This window comes from Bubalus kerabau, chromosome 4 (genome assembly GCF_029407905.1).
Source record: "Bubalus kerabau isolate K-KA32 ecotype Philippines breed swamp buffalo chromosome 4, PCC_UOA_SB_1v2, whole genome shotgun sequence".
Classification (NCBI taxonomy): domain Eukaryota; kingdom Metazoa; phylum Chordata; class Mammalia; order Artiodactyla; family Bovidae; genus Bubalus; species Bubalus kerabau.
The window spans coordinates 106883807-106900685 of NC_073627.1; the positions used below are offsets into that span (position 1 = coordinate 106883807).

The following is a 16879-nucleotide window of genomic DNA, read 5'->3' on the forward strand; positions in this document are numbered from 1 at the left end:
TTGAATTTCCAAGTATAAAATGAGGGTCCAGCATGTATATTAAAAAAAAAAAATAAAACCTTCCTAGGTGATTCTGATCTGTAGCCAAGTGTTGAGGCCCAATGTGTTTATAGCAGTTCATTCTGCCTATGGGTGTTATGGAACATAGCAGTGAAGAAATGCTTGTTGAACTGAGTCTTGGGTGATGAATAGTAGTTTGAGATCAGAAGGAACTCTAAGCAGAATAGATGGGGGTTTCAAAATCAAGAAGCCAGGCCAGGCCCAGGTTGACCTGGGAATGTGTAAGTGCTCCAGCATGGCAGGAGTGTAAAGGCATCATGCAGGTCTTGTATGTGCAGAAAGCGGGTGTGGAGGGCACGTACACGGGGCAGACAGAACATGAGGGACTAGAGCTCATGGTGAATCCAGCCTGGGTGAGCATTAGGAATCTGATGTGGGCTGGAAGGAGAGATCTGCTCACAGCACCAGAAGTGGAGAGGGCCAAGACCACAGGTGGTGAGCGCCACTGGGCAGGACTTGGAGAGACATTTCTAAGGCAGAAGTCACAGAATTCGACAACTGTGCATACTGTGTTGTCTATTAGTAATTTCAGTTCTGGTAGTTTTTGAACTTTCACTTCTATTTTTTTTCTCAAATAATAAAATCATTCCCTTATATAATCACATATTCCCAGTTATTTTACTCTTTCTCTGTACGCTTAGGGACTAAATGTGAAAAAACAAAACAAAACAAAACTGTCACTATGATAATAGAATGAGGTTGAAAGTGAAAGTGTTAGTCGCTAAGTCATGTCTGACTCTTTGTGACCCCATGGACTATAGCCCCCCAGGCTCCTCTCTCCATGGGATTTCCCAGGCAAGAATACTGGAGTGGGTAACCATTCCCTTCTCCAGGGGATCTTCCCGACCCAGGGATTGAACCCAGGTCTCCTGCACTGCAGGCAGATTGTTAACTATCTGAGCCACCAAGGAAGCCCCTTAGACTGAGATTATATATATATATATATATATATATATATATATATATATATATATATATTTACTTATATGCATCTGTAGTTTGTATTCACCTATACGTTATTTTTCTTACCATCAACAGTTGCCTTCCCCAGTGCACGTACTGAGGATAAGCCTGTGAGCCCTGTTAGCATGGTATCAGGAGAATTCGCCGAACGCAAACTTTGCCCGTGTTCCATTCTACTCTTGCACTTGACATTTGTGAATGCAGATATGTCTGACAAGTGTAAATAAGGGTGTCACAGCTCAGAGTAGTACCCATTCCCACCTTTCCATTCCTTATCACTCATGTGTTCTGGGGTGAACGTGCTGTTTTAATCTTCTAATATTTTCTCAGTTGGAATTTTTTGAAGGGTAATGCTGTGGTTTCCAAGATGTAGAAATAGATCGTCTCTCTTCTTGCAGAGTTCAGTGCATTTGCAAATACCTTGAGAAGATACCAGCGTGAAAAAAAGGAATGCTTGGTGTTCAGCTTCAGCCAGCGGACAGAAGAGGTGTCTGCCGCACAGTATGTCGAGGTCAGGGAAGTGGCCCCGGGCAGAACTGTGTCATTTCAAAGTGGCACACACCTGGGTGGGGCGGTGGGTAGAGAATAGAGTGCAGTGGTTTTTAACGTGTGGTCCTCTGACCAGCAGGGACATTCCGTCATCTGGGGAACATAGTTCATCTGATTGTTGTGGTGATGTAATTTGATTAGAGGATATAAGTGAAGCACTTAGGATGGTGCCCAGCACATAGCAAACTCTCCCAAATGGTGACCATTACAGTCAAAGTATTTATTCCTGACTCATGCTCATGCACTTATATGCACACACCACCCAGCCGGCGTGCTTCCTCAGGCTACTACCGTCAGTGCCCTCTGCCGCATCCCCCCCGTCCTGGGATTTCTATCCAAGACTTTGCTTTCTCTCTAGGCTGATGGGACTCTTTAGGGCCATCCCCTTTGGCCTTGGCCCCTTTCTCTCTCACTTATCTCTTTAATTCTTTTTCACTGAAGTGAGTCTTAGTTGCAGCACGCAGGATCTTCACTGCCTCCTGTGGGACCCATTATTGCAGCACACGGATGCTCCAGTTGCGGCATGTGGGCTTAGTTGCTCTGTGGCATAGTGGATCTAAATTCTCCTACCAGGGATTGAACCCATATCCCTTGCATTGCAAGGCAAATTCTAAACCACTGGACCACCAGAAAGGCCCCTGTATTTTTCATGACCAATCTGATCACATGGACCACAGCTTTGTCTAACTCAAGGAAACTATGAGCTATGCCATGCAGGGCCGTGTGTAGGTCATGGTGGAGACTTCTGACAATACGTGCTCCACTGGAGAAGGGAGTGGCAAGCCACTTCAGTATTCTTGCCTTAATAACCCCATGAACAGTATGAAAAGGCAAAAAGATAGGACACTGAAAGATAAACTGCCCAGGTTGGTAGGTGCCCAATATGCTACTGGAGATCAGTGGAGAAATAACTCCAGAAAGAATGAAGAGACAGAGCCAAAGCAAAAACAACACCCAGTTGTGGATGTAATTGGTAATGGAAGTGAAGTCCGATGCTGTAAAGAGCAATACTGCATAGGAACCTGGAATGTTAGGTCCCTGAATCAAGGCAAACTGAAAGTGGTCAAACAGGAGATGACAAGAGAAAACATTGGCATTTTAGGAATCAGCAAACTAAAAATGGATTGGAATGGGTGAATTTAACTCAGATGACCATTATATCTACTACTGTGGGCAAGAATCCCTTAGAAGAAATGGACTAGCCATCAGAGTCAACAGGAGTCCGAAATGCAATATTTGGATGCAATCTCAAAAATGACAGCATGATCTCTGTTCATTTCCAAGGCAAACCACTCACTATCACAGGAATCCAAGTCTATGCCCTGACCAGTAATGCTGAAGTTGAACCGTTCTATGAAGACCTATAAGGCCTTCTAGAACTAACACCCAAAAAAGATGACCTTTTCATTATAGGGGACTGGAATGCAAAAGTAGGAAGTCAAGAAATGCTTGGAATAACAGGCAAATTTGGCCTTGGAGTACAGAATGAAGCAGGGAAAAGGCTAATAGAGTTTTGCCAAGAGAACGTACTTGTCATAGCAAACACCCTCTTCCAACAACACAAAAGAAGACTTTACACATGGACATCACCAGATGGTGAACACCAAAATCAGATTGATTATATTCTTTGCAGCCAAAGATGGAGAAGCTCTATACAGTCAGCAAAAACAAGACCAGGAGCTGACTGTGGCTCAGATCATGAACTCCTTATTGCCAAATTCAGACTTAAATTGAAGAAAGTAGGGAAAACCACTAGACCATTCAGGTATAACTTAATCAAATCTCTTATGATTATACAGTGGAAGTGACAAATAGATTCAAGGGATTAGATCTGATAGACAGAGTGCCTGAAGAACTATGGATGGAGGTTCGTGACATTGTACAGGAGACAGGGATTAAGACCATCCCCAAGAAAAAGAAATGCAAAAAACCAAAATGGCTGTCTGAGGAGGTCTAACAAATAGCTGGGAAAAGAAGAGAAGCAAAAGGCAAAGGAGTAAAGGAAAGATGTGCTCATTTGAATGCAGAGTTCCAAAGAATAGCAAGGAGAGATAAGAAAACCTTCCTCAGTGATCAGTGCAGAGAAATAGAGGAAAATAGAATGGGAAAGACTAGAGATCTCTCCAGGAAAATTAGAGATACCAAGGGAACATTTCATGCAAAGATGGGCTCGATAAAGGACAGAAATGGTATGGACCGAACAGAAACAGAAGATACTAAGAAGTGGCAAGAATACACAGAAGAGCTATACAGAAAAGATCTTTATGACCCAGATAATCATGATGGTGTGATCAGTCACTTAGAGCCAGACATCCTGGAATACAAAGTCAAATGGGCCTTAGGAAACATCACTACAAACAAAGCTAGTGGAGGTGATAGAATTCAGGTTGAGCTATTTCAAATTCTAAAATATGATGCTATGAAAGTGCTGCACTCAACATGCCAGCAAATTTGGGAAACTCAGCAGTGGCCACAGGACTGGAAAAGGTCAGTTTTCTTTCCAATCCCAAAGAAAGGCAATGCCAAAGAATGTTCAAACCACCGCACAATTTCACTCATCTCACATGCTAGTAAAGTAATGCTGAAAATTGTCCAAGCCAGGCTTCAACAATATGTGAACCATGAACATCCAGGTGTTCAAGTTGGATTTAGAAAAGGCAGAGGAACCATAGATCAAATTTCCAACATCTGCTGGATCATCGGAAAAGCAAGAGAGTTCCAGAAAAACATCTACTTCTTCTTTATTGACTATGCCAAAGCCTTTGACTGTGTGGATCACAACAAACTGTGGAGAATTCTTCAAGAGATGGGAATACCAGACCACCTGACCTGCCTCCTGAGAAATCTGTATGCAAGTCAAGAAGCAACAGTTAGAACTGGACATGGAACAACAGACTGGTTCCAAATCAGGAAAGGAGTACGTCAAGGCTGTATATTGTCACCCTGCTTATTTAACTTATATACAGAGTACATCCTGAGAAATGCTGGCTGGTTGAAGCATAAGCTGGAATCAAAATTTCCAGGAGAAATTTCAATAACTTCAGATATGCAGATGATACCACCCTTATGGCAGAAAGCAAAGAAAAACTAAAGAGCCTCTTGATGAAAGTGAAAGAGGAGAGTGAAAGAGTTGGCTTAAACCTCAACATTCAGAAAACTAAGATCATGGCATCTGGTCCCATCACTTCATGGAAGACTGATGGGGAAACAGTGACAGACTTTATTTTGGGGGGCTCGAAAATCACTGTAGATGGTGACTGCAACCATGAAATTAAAAGACAGTTGCTCCTTGGAAGAAAAGTTATGACCAACCTAGACAGCATATTAAAAAGCAGAGACATTACTTTTCCAACAAAGGTCCATCTAGTCAAGGCTATGGTTTTTCCAGTAGTCATGTATGGATGTGAGTGTTGGACTATAAAGAAAGCTGAGTGACAAAGAATTCATGCTTTTGAACTGTGGTGTTGGAGAAGACTGTTGTGAGTCCCTTGGACTGAAAGGAGATCCAACCAGTCCATCCTAAAGGAAATCAGTCCTGAATGTTCATTGGAAGGACTGGTGCTAAAGCTGAAACTCCAATCCTATGGTCACCTGATGCAAAGAACTGACTCATTTAAAAAGACTCTGATGCTGGGAAAGACTGAAGGCAGGAGGAGAAGGGGATGACAGAGGATGAGATGGTTTGATGGTATCAGCGACTCAATGGACATGAGTTTGAATAAACTCTGGGAGTTGGTGATGGACAGGGAGGCCTGGCACGCTGCAGTCCATGGGGTCGCAATGGGTCAGACATGCCTGAGTGACTGAACTGCACTGTGCTTTCAGCCTCTGCTTTGGGAAGGACCCCCCAACACTAGTTGGTCAAGAACTAGGCCTGAATCCATAGTATGGAGCAAGAGTGAAGTCTGGCGTCTCCTTAGAATTTTGGGCCTTATACATAGGGCTGGTGTGGACAGGTCACCCGTGTCTCAGAGCCTCCGTTCCCCTGAGAGTTAGAGCCTCTGAGCCTCGGCTCCCCTCAAGCGTGCCTTGACCGTGGCGGCTGTATGTGTTTGTGAAGGTCCTGCCTTGTGGCACGTTTACTCTCCCTCTCCTTCTCTTTCCCTTACAGTTTTATGGCGCCTTTCCCAGCAGCAGAACGTTATGCACGATTTTGTGATGACAGCCACTTACCACAGAGCCATCCTGCAGAACCACACTGACCTTAGAAACAAGATAATACTGGCATCAGGTTACTCATGTCAAACCATTTTAAGAAGCCTTATCAAAAACTGGACTCAAAATTCAGCTTTAACTATATACCTAATGGAAGGAATGAAAAGCAGATATGGAAATAACCATTTGTACATGAATGATCATAACAGCACTGTTCACATTAGTCAGAAAGTGGGAGAATTCCAAATGCCCATCAACTGATGAATAGATGACCAAAACATGGTATATCCATATAGTGGAATATTGTGAATATTGCTTATATTTATAGAGAAGGCAATGGTAACCCACTCCAGTACTCTTGCCTGGAAAATCCCATGGTTGGAGGAGCCTGGTGGGCTGCAGCCCATGGGGTCACCAAGAGTCGGACAAGGCTAAATGACTTCACTTTCACTTTTCACTTTCATGCATTGGAGAAGGAAATGGCAACCCACTCCAGTGTTCTTGCCTGGAGAATCCCAGGGATGGGGGAGCCTGGTGGGCTGCCGTCTATGGGGTCACACAGAGTCGGACACGACTGAAGCGACTTAGCAGCAGCAGCTTATATTTATATTGTTCATAAAAAGGAATGTAATGCTGATACACACTGCAATGCGGATGAACTACGAAAACATGCTCAGTGAAAGAAGCCAGTTACAAAGCTCATATGATTCCATATATAGGAAATATCCAGAATAGAAATCCATGGAGAGAAGGCATGCTAGTGATTCCCAGGGGCCGGGGGAAAGGGACTTGGGGCGTGACTGCCTAGTGGGTACAGTGCCTTTTGTGAGGGGCTGAAGGTGTCTTGCTAGATGTAATGGCTGCATATCATAGTGAACGTACCAAAACCCACTGAATTGGACACTTTAAAATGGTTAATAGCTAATTGTATGTTATATGAATTTTACCTCAAAAGGGAGTTAAGCTTTGAGTGCCTGGAACTGGAGAGGCTGAATGCACTGTGTTTTGATGCACAGAACAGGTTAGGAGCTTTATTGCTACATAATGAATAGCTCTTATTGTATCACTTTACTTCACTTTTTTTTTTCATAGACTCCATAAGTGCCTGCATTTATTTCCTTCACAAAATGGATCTGAATGATGAATGATTGCTAACACACGGTACAAGTGTTGTCCATTATTTTCCTACCTGTTAAACAGCCAAAGTGTTCCAAATACTATATAGCTCATCTCAGAAAACAAGATCAGGGGTCAGTGAATCAGCAGTCCTGGAATCTAGTTTCATATTTTCCCACTTACTAGCTTTGTGATCTTAGGCAAAGCATTAGATTTCTCTGAGCCTCAGAATCTCATCTCCTGCCATAGTCACTGTGGATCAGTGGCCTTTGAGATTTGCAGCATTAATTCTGTAGAAGGAATGTGGTAGAATAGTGAAATCAGGAGCTCATCCCTGTGTTCACACATGTTTGCAAAGTTGTATAGCTGCTCCTTTCATGAACAGATAGTTTCGGTTTTTGTCCTTCATCTCTGTGCAATCCTTGGGATGTATTTCGATCAGTAGAATATGACAAAGATGACGTTGTGTGCATTTCAGAGCCTCCGTCTTCATGAGACTTCTGGCTTCATTCACCCTCTTGGCACACTGAGACCACCATAATGACAATAAGCCCCGTCTAGCTCACTTGAGATTGGGAGGTCAGGTGGAGAAGTGAGGCAGTCCAGTCAGTAGCCAGTACCAACTGCCAGGCTGATGAGTGAGGCCAGGCTGGACCTTCCTGTCCAACCACCTCTCCAGCTGAATGCAGGAACAGGAGTGAATCCAGGCAAGACCCTTAGAGAAACTGCCCAGCCTTCCCACAGAGCTGGGAGAAATAATATATTGGTTCTAGTGTAAACTACTAAATCCTGATGTAGTTTATGGTGGTGAAATAGTTAATTAAAGCAGAGAAAAGACACATGAAAAAATAGTGACACAGAGGTGCCCAGCTTGAAGTTGGTTTGTTTTCTGCTCTCATGTCCATTCTGCTATTGAACCCATCAGAAAACCTTTAATTTTGGTTATTGACTTTTTCAGTTCTAAAATTTCCATTCGGCTCTTCTTTATGGCATGTATTTCTTGACTGAGACCATTTATTTTTCCCTTGAATCGGTAGTGTTTACGATTGATGCTTGGAGCTTTTGTTATAATAGTGACTTGAAAGATTTGCCAGATAATTCTAACATCTGTGTCACTGCTGTGCTCACCGCAGTTAATTATCTGTTCCCAGGAAATTGGTACTTCCCTCAGTCTTCCTATGGCAGGGAATTTTGGGTTGTTTTACATACATCTTGGTTATTGTATTAGGAGACCCTGGGTCTTGTTTAAAGCCTATAGAGAGTGTTGGTATTTCCGGTTGAGGATTCATTCAGCCTGGTTAGGCTCACACCACTAGTTGATCTGCTGGGAGCTCTGGTTTCCACGTCATTTCACCTTTCCAAGTCTTCACGGTGCCATCTGGCTCTATCCCATGTGCATGTCACCCAGTGGTCAGTCTGGCACCTCGGTAGAGTTCTCAGAGTTTTGATGTGCTAATTAAGATCAGATCCGTGCATGTACAGTTTGAGGGTGAATGTTGGGGTTTCTTTGCCCAGTTCCTTCCTCTCCATGTCTCCCTGGTACTTTCTGGTTCCCTGGGACCACTTTTTAGTCTCTGGCCAAAAGGCTCCCTCTGCCACGCCTGTCCATGTCCTTGCCTAGGTATCACCAAGCAGAGAGAGAACAAAGAGAGGAAAGGAAGCAATGGGGCTTGGTCCCTGCCTTTCGGATCTGTGGCACCACTGAAGGCAGAGGAAGTGTCCCTTCTCTTATAGTGTGGGCTGATGTGATGATATGACTCCTTAAGATTTCTGGGCTGGAACATAGAAGAAGGGCGAAAAGGGAAAAGGAAAGGTGGGGAGAGGAAAAGAAAAAAAAAAAAGAGCAAGGGAAAAACTAGAATTTTCACACTCTCTTTGGGCATTAGGGGTTCCCTTCTCCCAGCTAGAGCTCTCTTGCCTGCACCCTGGCCTCCTCAGCTGGTGTGTTGAGTTCAGGCCCCAGTTGAGGGTAAGAAGATACATGGCTCAGTAGTATTTGAAACTCTGATCATCTTCCCCAGTCTCCCCAACTCTGTTGACTTTTCAGAGGCTTCAGGTAGCTGCTCCATGCATTCTGTCCAGGTTTTATAGCTGCATTTAGTGAGACAGTCAGAGTGAGGTGGGCTTTCTCTGACTTACCCAAAACTAGACATTTTCAAAAAGTCAAACATAGGTACTCTGGTGGGCAAGAGAAGAAGGTATGACCAGAAATGGCCATATCTAATCAAAGGGTCTCATGTGTTGAGGTACCAGGACCCTTCCTCTGCCAGTGGGCATTCCTGGTTAACAGTGAGGAAGTAAACATTCCTACTGAGCAGGATCATTTATGATAGGTAGGCATGATGAGGACAGAAGGACAAAGCTTGTTTCTTCTGACACCCTACCTGGTATTCAGAATTGTGGATAAGCAGTCTAACTGACCTAAGTCTTAGCATTATCTTGACAGTTGGTATAATTCAGCTCTCAACTGTTGGTTGCTTCTCGATGGTTTGAAGAGGTTTCTTGAAAGTAAAACTTTTGGGAAATTTCTCTCCTTCTGAAATTTAATCTCTAATCTGTTTTCTTTAATCTGTAGCCTATTTTCTATATTATCTATAATCTGTTTTTAATTCTTATTGTAAACTTTAAAGACCACTCTCCAAACTACTACTAATCTGCATTTGATGAGTTTTTCACAGAATCTCACAGGGATTTTGTCACTTTACTATTTCATTTGTATTTCTTTTCATCTATGAAAATAAAAATATTGACCAGATCTTCTCTAAAGTCACTCCCTCCTCTAACCTTATTGGATTTTATGAAATACTTTCTTCTTGCCAGCCTGGAATGGGTTATTCTGACAGTGAAATAAAATAGGCATCCATCTGTTGGGGTTTATGAAGGTGATAACTAATGACATGTTTGATAATTAATTATATCCCCTTCCCCCTCTGAATTCTGAACCAGTTTAGAAATAGACACAGATGTCAGGTAGAAATCACAGTATCAGCTTTATTGTTGGCAATGCTATTTGCAGTATGGGGCTTGGACATGTGTCCAAGGTTCCCACCCATTTTCTCCCAAATTAAACTTTTCCACTCACTTGTGTTCTGAATGTCTGGTCTACCCAGACAGGTCCTGAGCCCACCCAGCAAGCTTCCACATGGGAGACTCAAGAACACATGCTTGGGCAGAGGGTAGACAGGCTGGCCCTTCCAAGTACAGTGCCCTGCACAGGCTGGCCTCTTCCAAGTACAGTGCTCTGCGAGCTCAGACTGGTTTCCAGCATCACCAGGCAGATAGGTCACTTCTGTTAAGAGGTAAAAAGAGGAAGGGGAGGTGAGCTCTCTTGTTTCCAGGCCTGTCCACTCCTGAAAGTATCTCCTCCCCTCTGAAAACTGAAAGAACAAGTTATCCCAGTTGTAATGTCCCAGGAATCCCCTCAGTCCCAGACAAACCAGGATGGTTGGTCACCCTAACTCCAGACCTACCAGATCCACCACAAACCCCAGAATGTTTTAAAGTCCTTTTTTGTTTGCTTCATCATACTGAAAACCATCCTAGAATAACCCCTTGAGTCCATGGAGGATGCTACCTTTTCACTAAGTTTTTGTTTTCTTGCTCATTGAAACTGATTACCTAAAAGGGCTTGGGTTTAGGATGATACTTTTTTTTGTTGTTTTTCAGTCATTAAGTCGTGTCTGACTCTGCAACTCCATGGACTGCAGCATACTAGGCTTCCCTATCCTTCACTGTCTCCCAGGCTTTGCTCAAACTCATGTCCAGTGACTCAGTGATGCCATCCAACCATCTGATCCTCCTTCTGCCTTCAGTCTTTCCCACCATCAGGGTCTTTTCCATCCCAGTGCCTACTATTTATTGAAGAACTTAGTATATGCAAGCACCACACCAAGAGCTAGCTTTTCATACACTATTTCCTAGTTCAGGATGCTGTAACAAAATACTCTAGACAGCATGTCTTAAGCGTGTCTTAACACAGCATTGATTTCTTATAGTCCAAGATCATTGTCGCTGTAGAGCTGGTGACTGAGGGTTCTTTCCTGGTTTGTGGACAGCAACCTTCTTGCTGTGTCCTCACATAAGAGGGAGAGGAAGCAAGCCGTCCTCTGTTTCCTCTTATAAGGACACTAATCCCACCATGAGGACTCTGCTCTTGTGACCTAATCACCACCCAAAGGCCATGTATTCAAATTCCTTCACCTTGGGGGTTGGGGTATCAACCTGTGGATTTTGGAGGGCACAAAAATTCAGTTGCAGCATTTTTTTTTTTAATCATTACAGCTTAATTAGAGACTAGTACTTTTGCCATTTTAGAGATGAGAGAGCTAAGACTTGGGAATGTTGATAATTTACCTGAATTTATACAACTAATAAATGAGAAGGCCAGAAGTTGAACCCAGTTAGTGCACATAACCTGTGGAAGGGAGGTTGCTCATGGGAATGTTGGCTGAAATCCAAAGAGAGACTTGTTTCTCTGAGCTTAGGATGGAACGATTGTGGTTACTTAAAACATCCCCATGCATGTATGAGGCAGCATTGTCCCGTGGTTAAATTCGTGGGTTTTGGGGCCAGAGCGCTGAGTTCAAACTCCAACTTGGCCACTTACTGTGCACCTGCCATAGACCTTTATCCTGTTTGCCTTGAGATCTTTACAGGTTATCTACCATCTCTGGGCTTCCATTTCCTTGTCTGTGAGAGCAACAGTTACTTCCTAGAGTCCTTGCGAGATCAGGATGATACACTGCATAGGAAGTGCTCAGTACATGGCCTCAAATATCATTTCAGTCCTTAGTAGCAAGTATTATTGTTATCAATGGTCTCAGGGATGGTACTGAAGTTTCCACCTCAGCAATAATTTTAAATCTTTCGAATCTTGATTTTTCATTCTGCCTCTTCCATGCTGTTTTAATGAAAATCCTTCCTTGGCAGGAGCACTGCTGGCTGAGAACTCCATTTGGAATCTGTCCAAGAAACTGACCCTGCTGGAACCCACTCCACTGCCCTCCTCAGAGTTTCTGTTAATTGCCATCTGGCTATTCTTAGTGTCTGAGTATGCGTTCGGAACAAGCAGGGAAAGTCCATCCTGCTGAAGGTGTGGGGCTATATGAGCCGTAGGGTTTTAATTTGGAAATGTTTTGACACTTCATTTGTCAGGGCACCAGTTGCTGGAAACTTGTGAGAGTAAGCAGGAGCTGGGAGCTTATTATTTTAAAAAAAATCATCATTTTCAGTAAAGGAGAGAATCCCCAGGTGCTTTGTGCATCCACAAGTGAGGTGGACTTAGATGGAAGGGATTCAGGGATTTAAAGGCTTAAAAGAAAACGTAAATAACTACAACAAACATGCAAAGCCACCTGTTCGGATTGTCAGATGATGTGCAGATTCGCAGAGCCTCAGCTTCTGGCTTGTCCAGTGTGAGTTTTCTTTGGTGTGAACTTATCATCAGTCTGGTCGAATATCTGTACCTGATCCTGCTCTGAAATTCTCTGACTTTAAAACACTGCTGCTGCTTTATTTGTTCAGCCTGGTGCATGAATGAGGGCCAGTCTTCATCACAGAGGGAGTAAAGGCCTCAGCACATGCCTGCCAGATAGTCATGTTGATACCTGTTAAAACAGGTCTCACTTCCTGAAAAAAAAGTTAAACTGTCTAATGAGGTATGAAGCACAGGCAGAAAGCTGTACATATTTAATGTATACAACTTGATGAGTTTGGAGATATGCATACACCCATGAGGGGCTTCCCATGTGGCTCAACGGTAAAGAATCTGCCTGCCAATGCAGGAGACGCAGGAAACTCGAGTTCGATCTATGATTTGGAAAGATCCTCTGGAGGAGGGTATGGCAACCCATTCTAGTATTCTTGCCTGGAGAATCCCAGGGACAGAGAAGCCTGGTGGGCTACCGTCCAAGGGGTTGCAAAGAGTTGGACATGACTGAGCATGTACACATGCAGCTATGGTATTGGTAACTATAGGCACTGAGCTGTGAAATAGATGTCTAGGAAGTAAGAATGATTCATCCTCCATAACTGAAACTTTGTACCTTTTGACTAATACTTTCCTGTTTTCCTCTCTCTCCAGCCACTGGCAACAACCACCATTCTACTCTGCTTCTATACTATGCTTCATATATGCAAAATCATGCAGTATTCATCCCTCTGTGTCTGACTTATTCCACTTAATATAATGTCCTCCAGGTTCATCCATGTTGTTGCACATGGGATGCACGATGCATGCATGCATGCTCAGTCATGTCCTACTCTCTGCAACCTCATGGACTGTAGTCCCCCAGGCTCTTATGTCCATAGGATTTTCCAAGCAAGGATACTGGAGGGTGTTACCGTTCCCTTCTCCAGGGATTCTTCCCAACCCAGGGATCGAACCCATGTCTCCTGCATAGGCGGGCGGATTCTTTACCACCGAGCCACCTGGTAAGCCCCATGTCACACATGGCAAGATCTCCTTTTTAAAGACAATATAATATTCCATTGTGTGTGTATACCACATTTTCCTTATCCATTCTTCAAATCCTGCACTTCTCACTCCTGAGTATTGTTAACCATTGACAGCAGAATCCTCATTTAGAGCTATGTAGGAAAGTGGGAAGAAAGGAAGTGACTCCTGCTAGGTGCTTTGCATATCTTCTCTTGTTATAATCCTTGTATGTTAGTCAGGGTTCTTAGCTGCCAGCATTAGAAACCAACTCTGCTAACTTAAGAAAATAAAGAGCAAAAAAAGAAAAAGGAATTTCCTAAAAGTATGCAGATCATCAGATAACTAGGCATGGAGGCTACAAGACCAAAAATAATTTCCAAAATCATGCTATAGAATTGATCTCTGGGAGACATCAGTGTAGCCAGATGTAGACACCCCAGCATACATTGCCTCACCCAATACTACCCTTGAGTGATGGCCTTAGAACCTTTCTCTGTTGCGCTGCTGGAACCTGGAGATGGCCTTGATCCAGCAGCGTGGATTCTGTGTGCAAAGTGCATCTTATCTGTAGAGCCTCAGTCATGCCGCAGGGATGCTGGGAAAGAGCATGAGACCCCTGCAGCTTCCCAGGTTGGAGGTGTGTGCCTCCAAAGTGGGCCATTCCCCAAGCAAAGAAAGAGGGTGCTGATGAGAGTTCAGAGAGGCACCAAAGAATGATAAGCGCCAACCACACCACCTGACAAATTCAAGATACGTTATTAGCCTCATGATGTAGATAAAGGGACCAGAGATACATAAATTTAACTGACTTGCTTTAAGGTACATGGCTCCTAAGTGGAAGAGCTGTATGTGAACTCTGGGTCTGCTAGGACTGCACAGTGATTTTAGGAGCAATGTAAAATCATTCTTTATATGTTCTGGGTTGGTAATCAGACTGATATTTTATTTATGTGATTTTTGGAATGTGTATGAGGATAGGATGTGATTGTGAAAAGCAGTCTCTGTGATACATGTACACATGTATATGTATCTGTTTTGTGTATGTTTTTTGTGTATATCCTGTGTGTCTGTTTTGTGTCTGTATTATATTTCCCTTTGACTTAGACTTTGGAGGCTGTTTTACTTTCCTGGGGCTGTCATAACAAATTACTGCAAACTAGGTAGCTTAGAACAGTAGAAATTTATTCTCTTCCAGTTCCAGAGGTCAGAAGTCCAAAATCAGGGTGCCAGCAAGCCCATGCTCCCTCTGAATGCTCTAGGGAAAGATCCTCCCTCCCCTTTCCCTGCTTCTTGGGGTTGCTGGCGGTCCTCAGTGTTTCTTAAAAATGCATCACTCCAGTCTCATCTTTGTCAGGTGGCATTCTCCCTGTGTGTCTTATGTTTCTGTGTAAATCTCATCCTTCTTGTAATGGCGCCAGGCCTTTAGGGCTCTCCCTAGTCCAGTTATGATACTCTTAATTTGATATATCTGTAAAAACCATATTTCCAAATACAGTCACATTCACAGATCCTGGGTAGACATGAATTTTGGAGGACACTACTTCAGCCTGATGCAGAGGCCAAGGTTCATGGTAGATCGTCTGCCACAAAAACTCATCCCTGACATCGATTCTCTGTAGTTCAGGTGAGGAGGTAGAGGTAGAAATGGATCTTGGTTTTAATGATCTCTTTGGCCCCTGAAGTCCTGAGGGGGCCCCTGCATAGATTTCCTGAATGCAAGTGAGTGAAGCAGATGGTGTGTCTGTGCCAGGATTCTCCTGAGCTTGGATAGACTCTGCTCCTGTGAGGGCACTGGAGAGAGATGCCAGAACCAGCACAGGAAAGTGCTTTCATTTGGTATGAAAGCAAAGGGCAGCTTTCAAGGCGAGCCAAGAAGCCTGAATAAACAACAATCACAGACTGTTTTTCAGGGCATTTGGAAAGGAGGGAGCTAGGGGCTTTAATGTAGTAGATGGGTTTTTTAGTCAAGATAACTGTGCTCCAAGCCAGTCTCTGTACCTTTCAAGATGCTGACATTTGACCTTAATCTTTTGGAAGTCAATTTTAAAATGAGTTAAGAACACTTAACATATGATGACTGTAAGAATTTAGTGAACCGCTGTACCAGAGTCTCAGCACAGCATCAGAGTTCTGTGAACACACTGGGGAATCTGACTCAGAAATCATCAGCACTGCAGGGGGATGGTTTAGCTGGGCTTGTTGGGGTGAACTAGGTTATACTGCTGTAACAGCCAGTCCTCAGACCTCTGTGGTTTAAACCAGTAGAGCATCATATATTGCTTGTTTAATCCACTGCGGGTCAGCTGAGGGCTGTGTTTTGTCTCATTCTCACCCTGAGACCCAGGCTGAGGAAGCCGCCTCCATATGTGACATTCCTGTTGCCGAGAGAAGGGGTGTGTGGCAAAGCACACTCCTCATTCTTCAGTCTTTCTCCCAGAAGTGACCCATCTTAAGTCCTGGCACATTACATGGGCCACAGCGAGTCATGTGTGTGCTCAGTCATGTCTGACTCTTTGCAACCCACAGGCTGTAGTCCACCAGGCTCATGGTTATTCCTGATTTCCAAAGGGCAAGGGATGCAGTCCAGCCATGTGCCTATAAGGAGAACCAGAAATATCTGCTAAGTGGCGCTAATAACGATCATACCAGATGCCACTTTTGCAAAACCATTAAAGAAGGCACAGATTGCCTAAGGGGAAATTCTCAGTGCCTCAGCCGTGCATGGGAGGGAGCCAGGGCAAAAAAGAACTTGTTTTCACTGATATGGTTTTATTGGTTAGCTTACTACTACCTTCTGCCTGGTGGAGTCCCTTCCCACAAAAGGCAGTGCATTTTAAGAGCATCCTAGGGTTGAATTTCTGAACCTTTCACATTCCCTGTAAGACAGTGGCATGAAAGGCTAATTTGGAGCGACTACTGACTTTGTTATTTGTTACTGACTTTGTTAAAGGCTCAGTACAGCAGGAACTTCTAATGTAGATGTCTTTGTGTTAATATCTACTTTGCAAGATGAGAATGTAAATAGATAAAGAGAATCAAGTCAGTAAAAGCAGTTAAATTTGACAAAGCAAAGTACTATACCAGAACCTGGTATTCTCCAGCACTGAACTAGGACTTGGGCATCGGTGAACCTAGAGCTTGTGCCTGTGTCTTCTTTTTGCTTAATTTCCTAAATCTGAGGTGCTGACACAGTCCCTCAACTCCAGAGTAGTAGCTTAGGTTTAGAATTGAGAAGTACAAAAATCCAGGAAAGACAGAATTAAAGAAAAATGTCAACAGACATTGAATTTTGTTTAAGGACCACTGTTTTCTTAGCCTCAGATCTCCAAATCACAGATCATGCAGGAAAGGCTTATGTGCTAGGACTATCTTAGGGAGGGCAGTCTCCCCAGAGCAGGGGCAAGGCAGGGAAAGAGGGAGGGCAGGTGCGTTGCAGGGGGGTATTACTGAGCTGGCCAACGCTTGATGAAAAACTGAACGCTCGGTGTCACAAGACATCTTCAGAGAGGTCATATGAAACCACTTTGTCTTCAGATAGTTCATAGGTGGGGGAGGAGAATGGTTTCTCCATTGGCTGCCATCTCCCACTGGTGGAGCGTG

The 16879-nt window shown here is 43.7% G+C and overlaps 1 protein-coding gene across 1 annotated transcript in view; it reads left to right on the forward strand.

The window, feature by feature from the left end:
• The first annotated feature begins 317 nt into the window (after positions 1-317).
• Positions 318-16879, forward strand: part of LOC129650941 (histone-arginine methyltransferase CARM1-like) — a 124566-nt gene continuing 108004 nt past the window's right edge. The window contains 4 exon segments of the mRNA XM_055579708.1: positions 318-495; positions 1422-1534; positions 5684-5690; positions 5693-5796. Of these exon segments, the coding sequence (XP_055435683.1) occupies positions 318-495; positions 1422-1534; positions 5684-5690; positions 5693-5796 (402 nt within the window).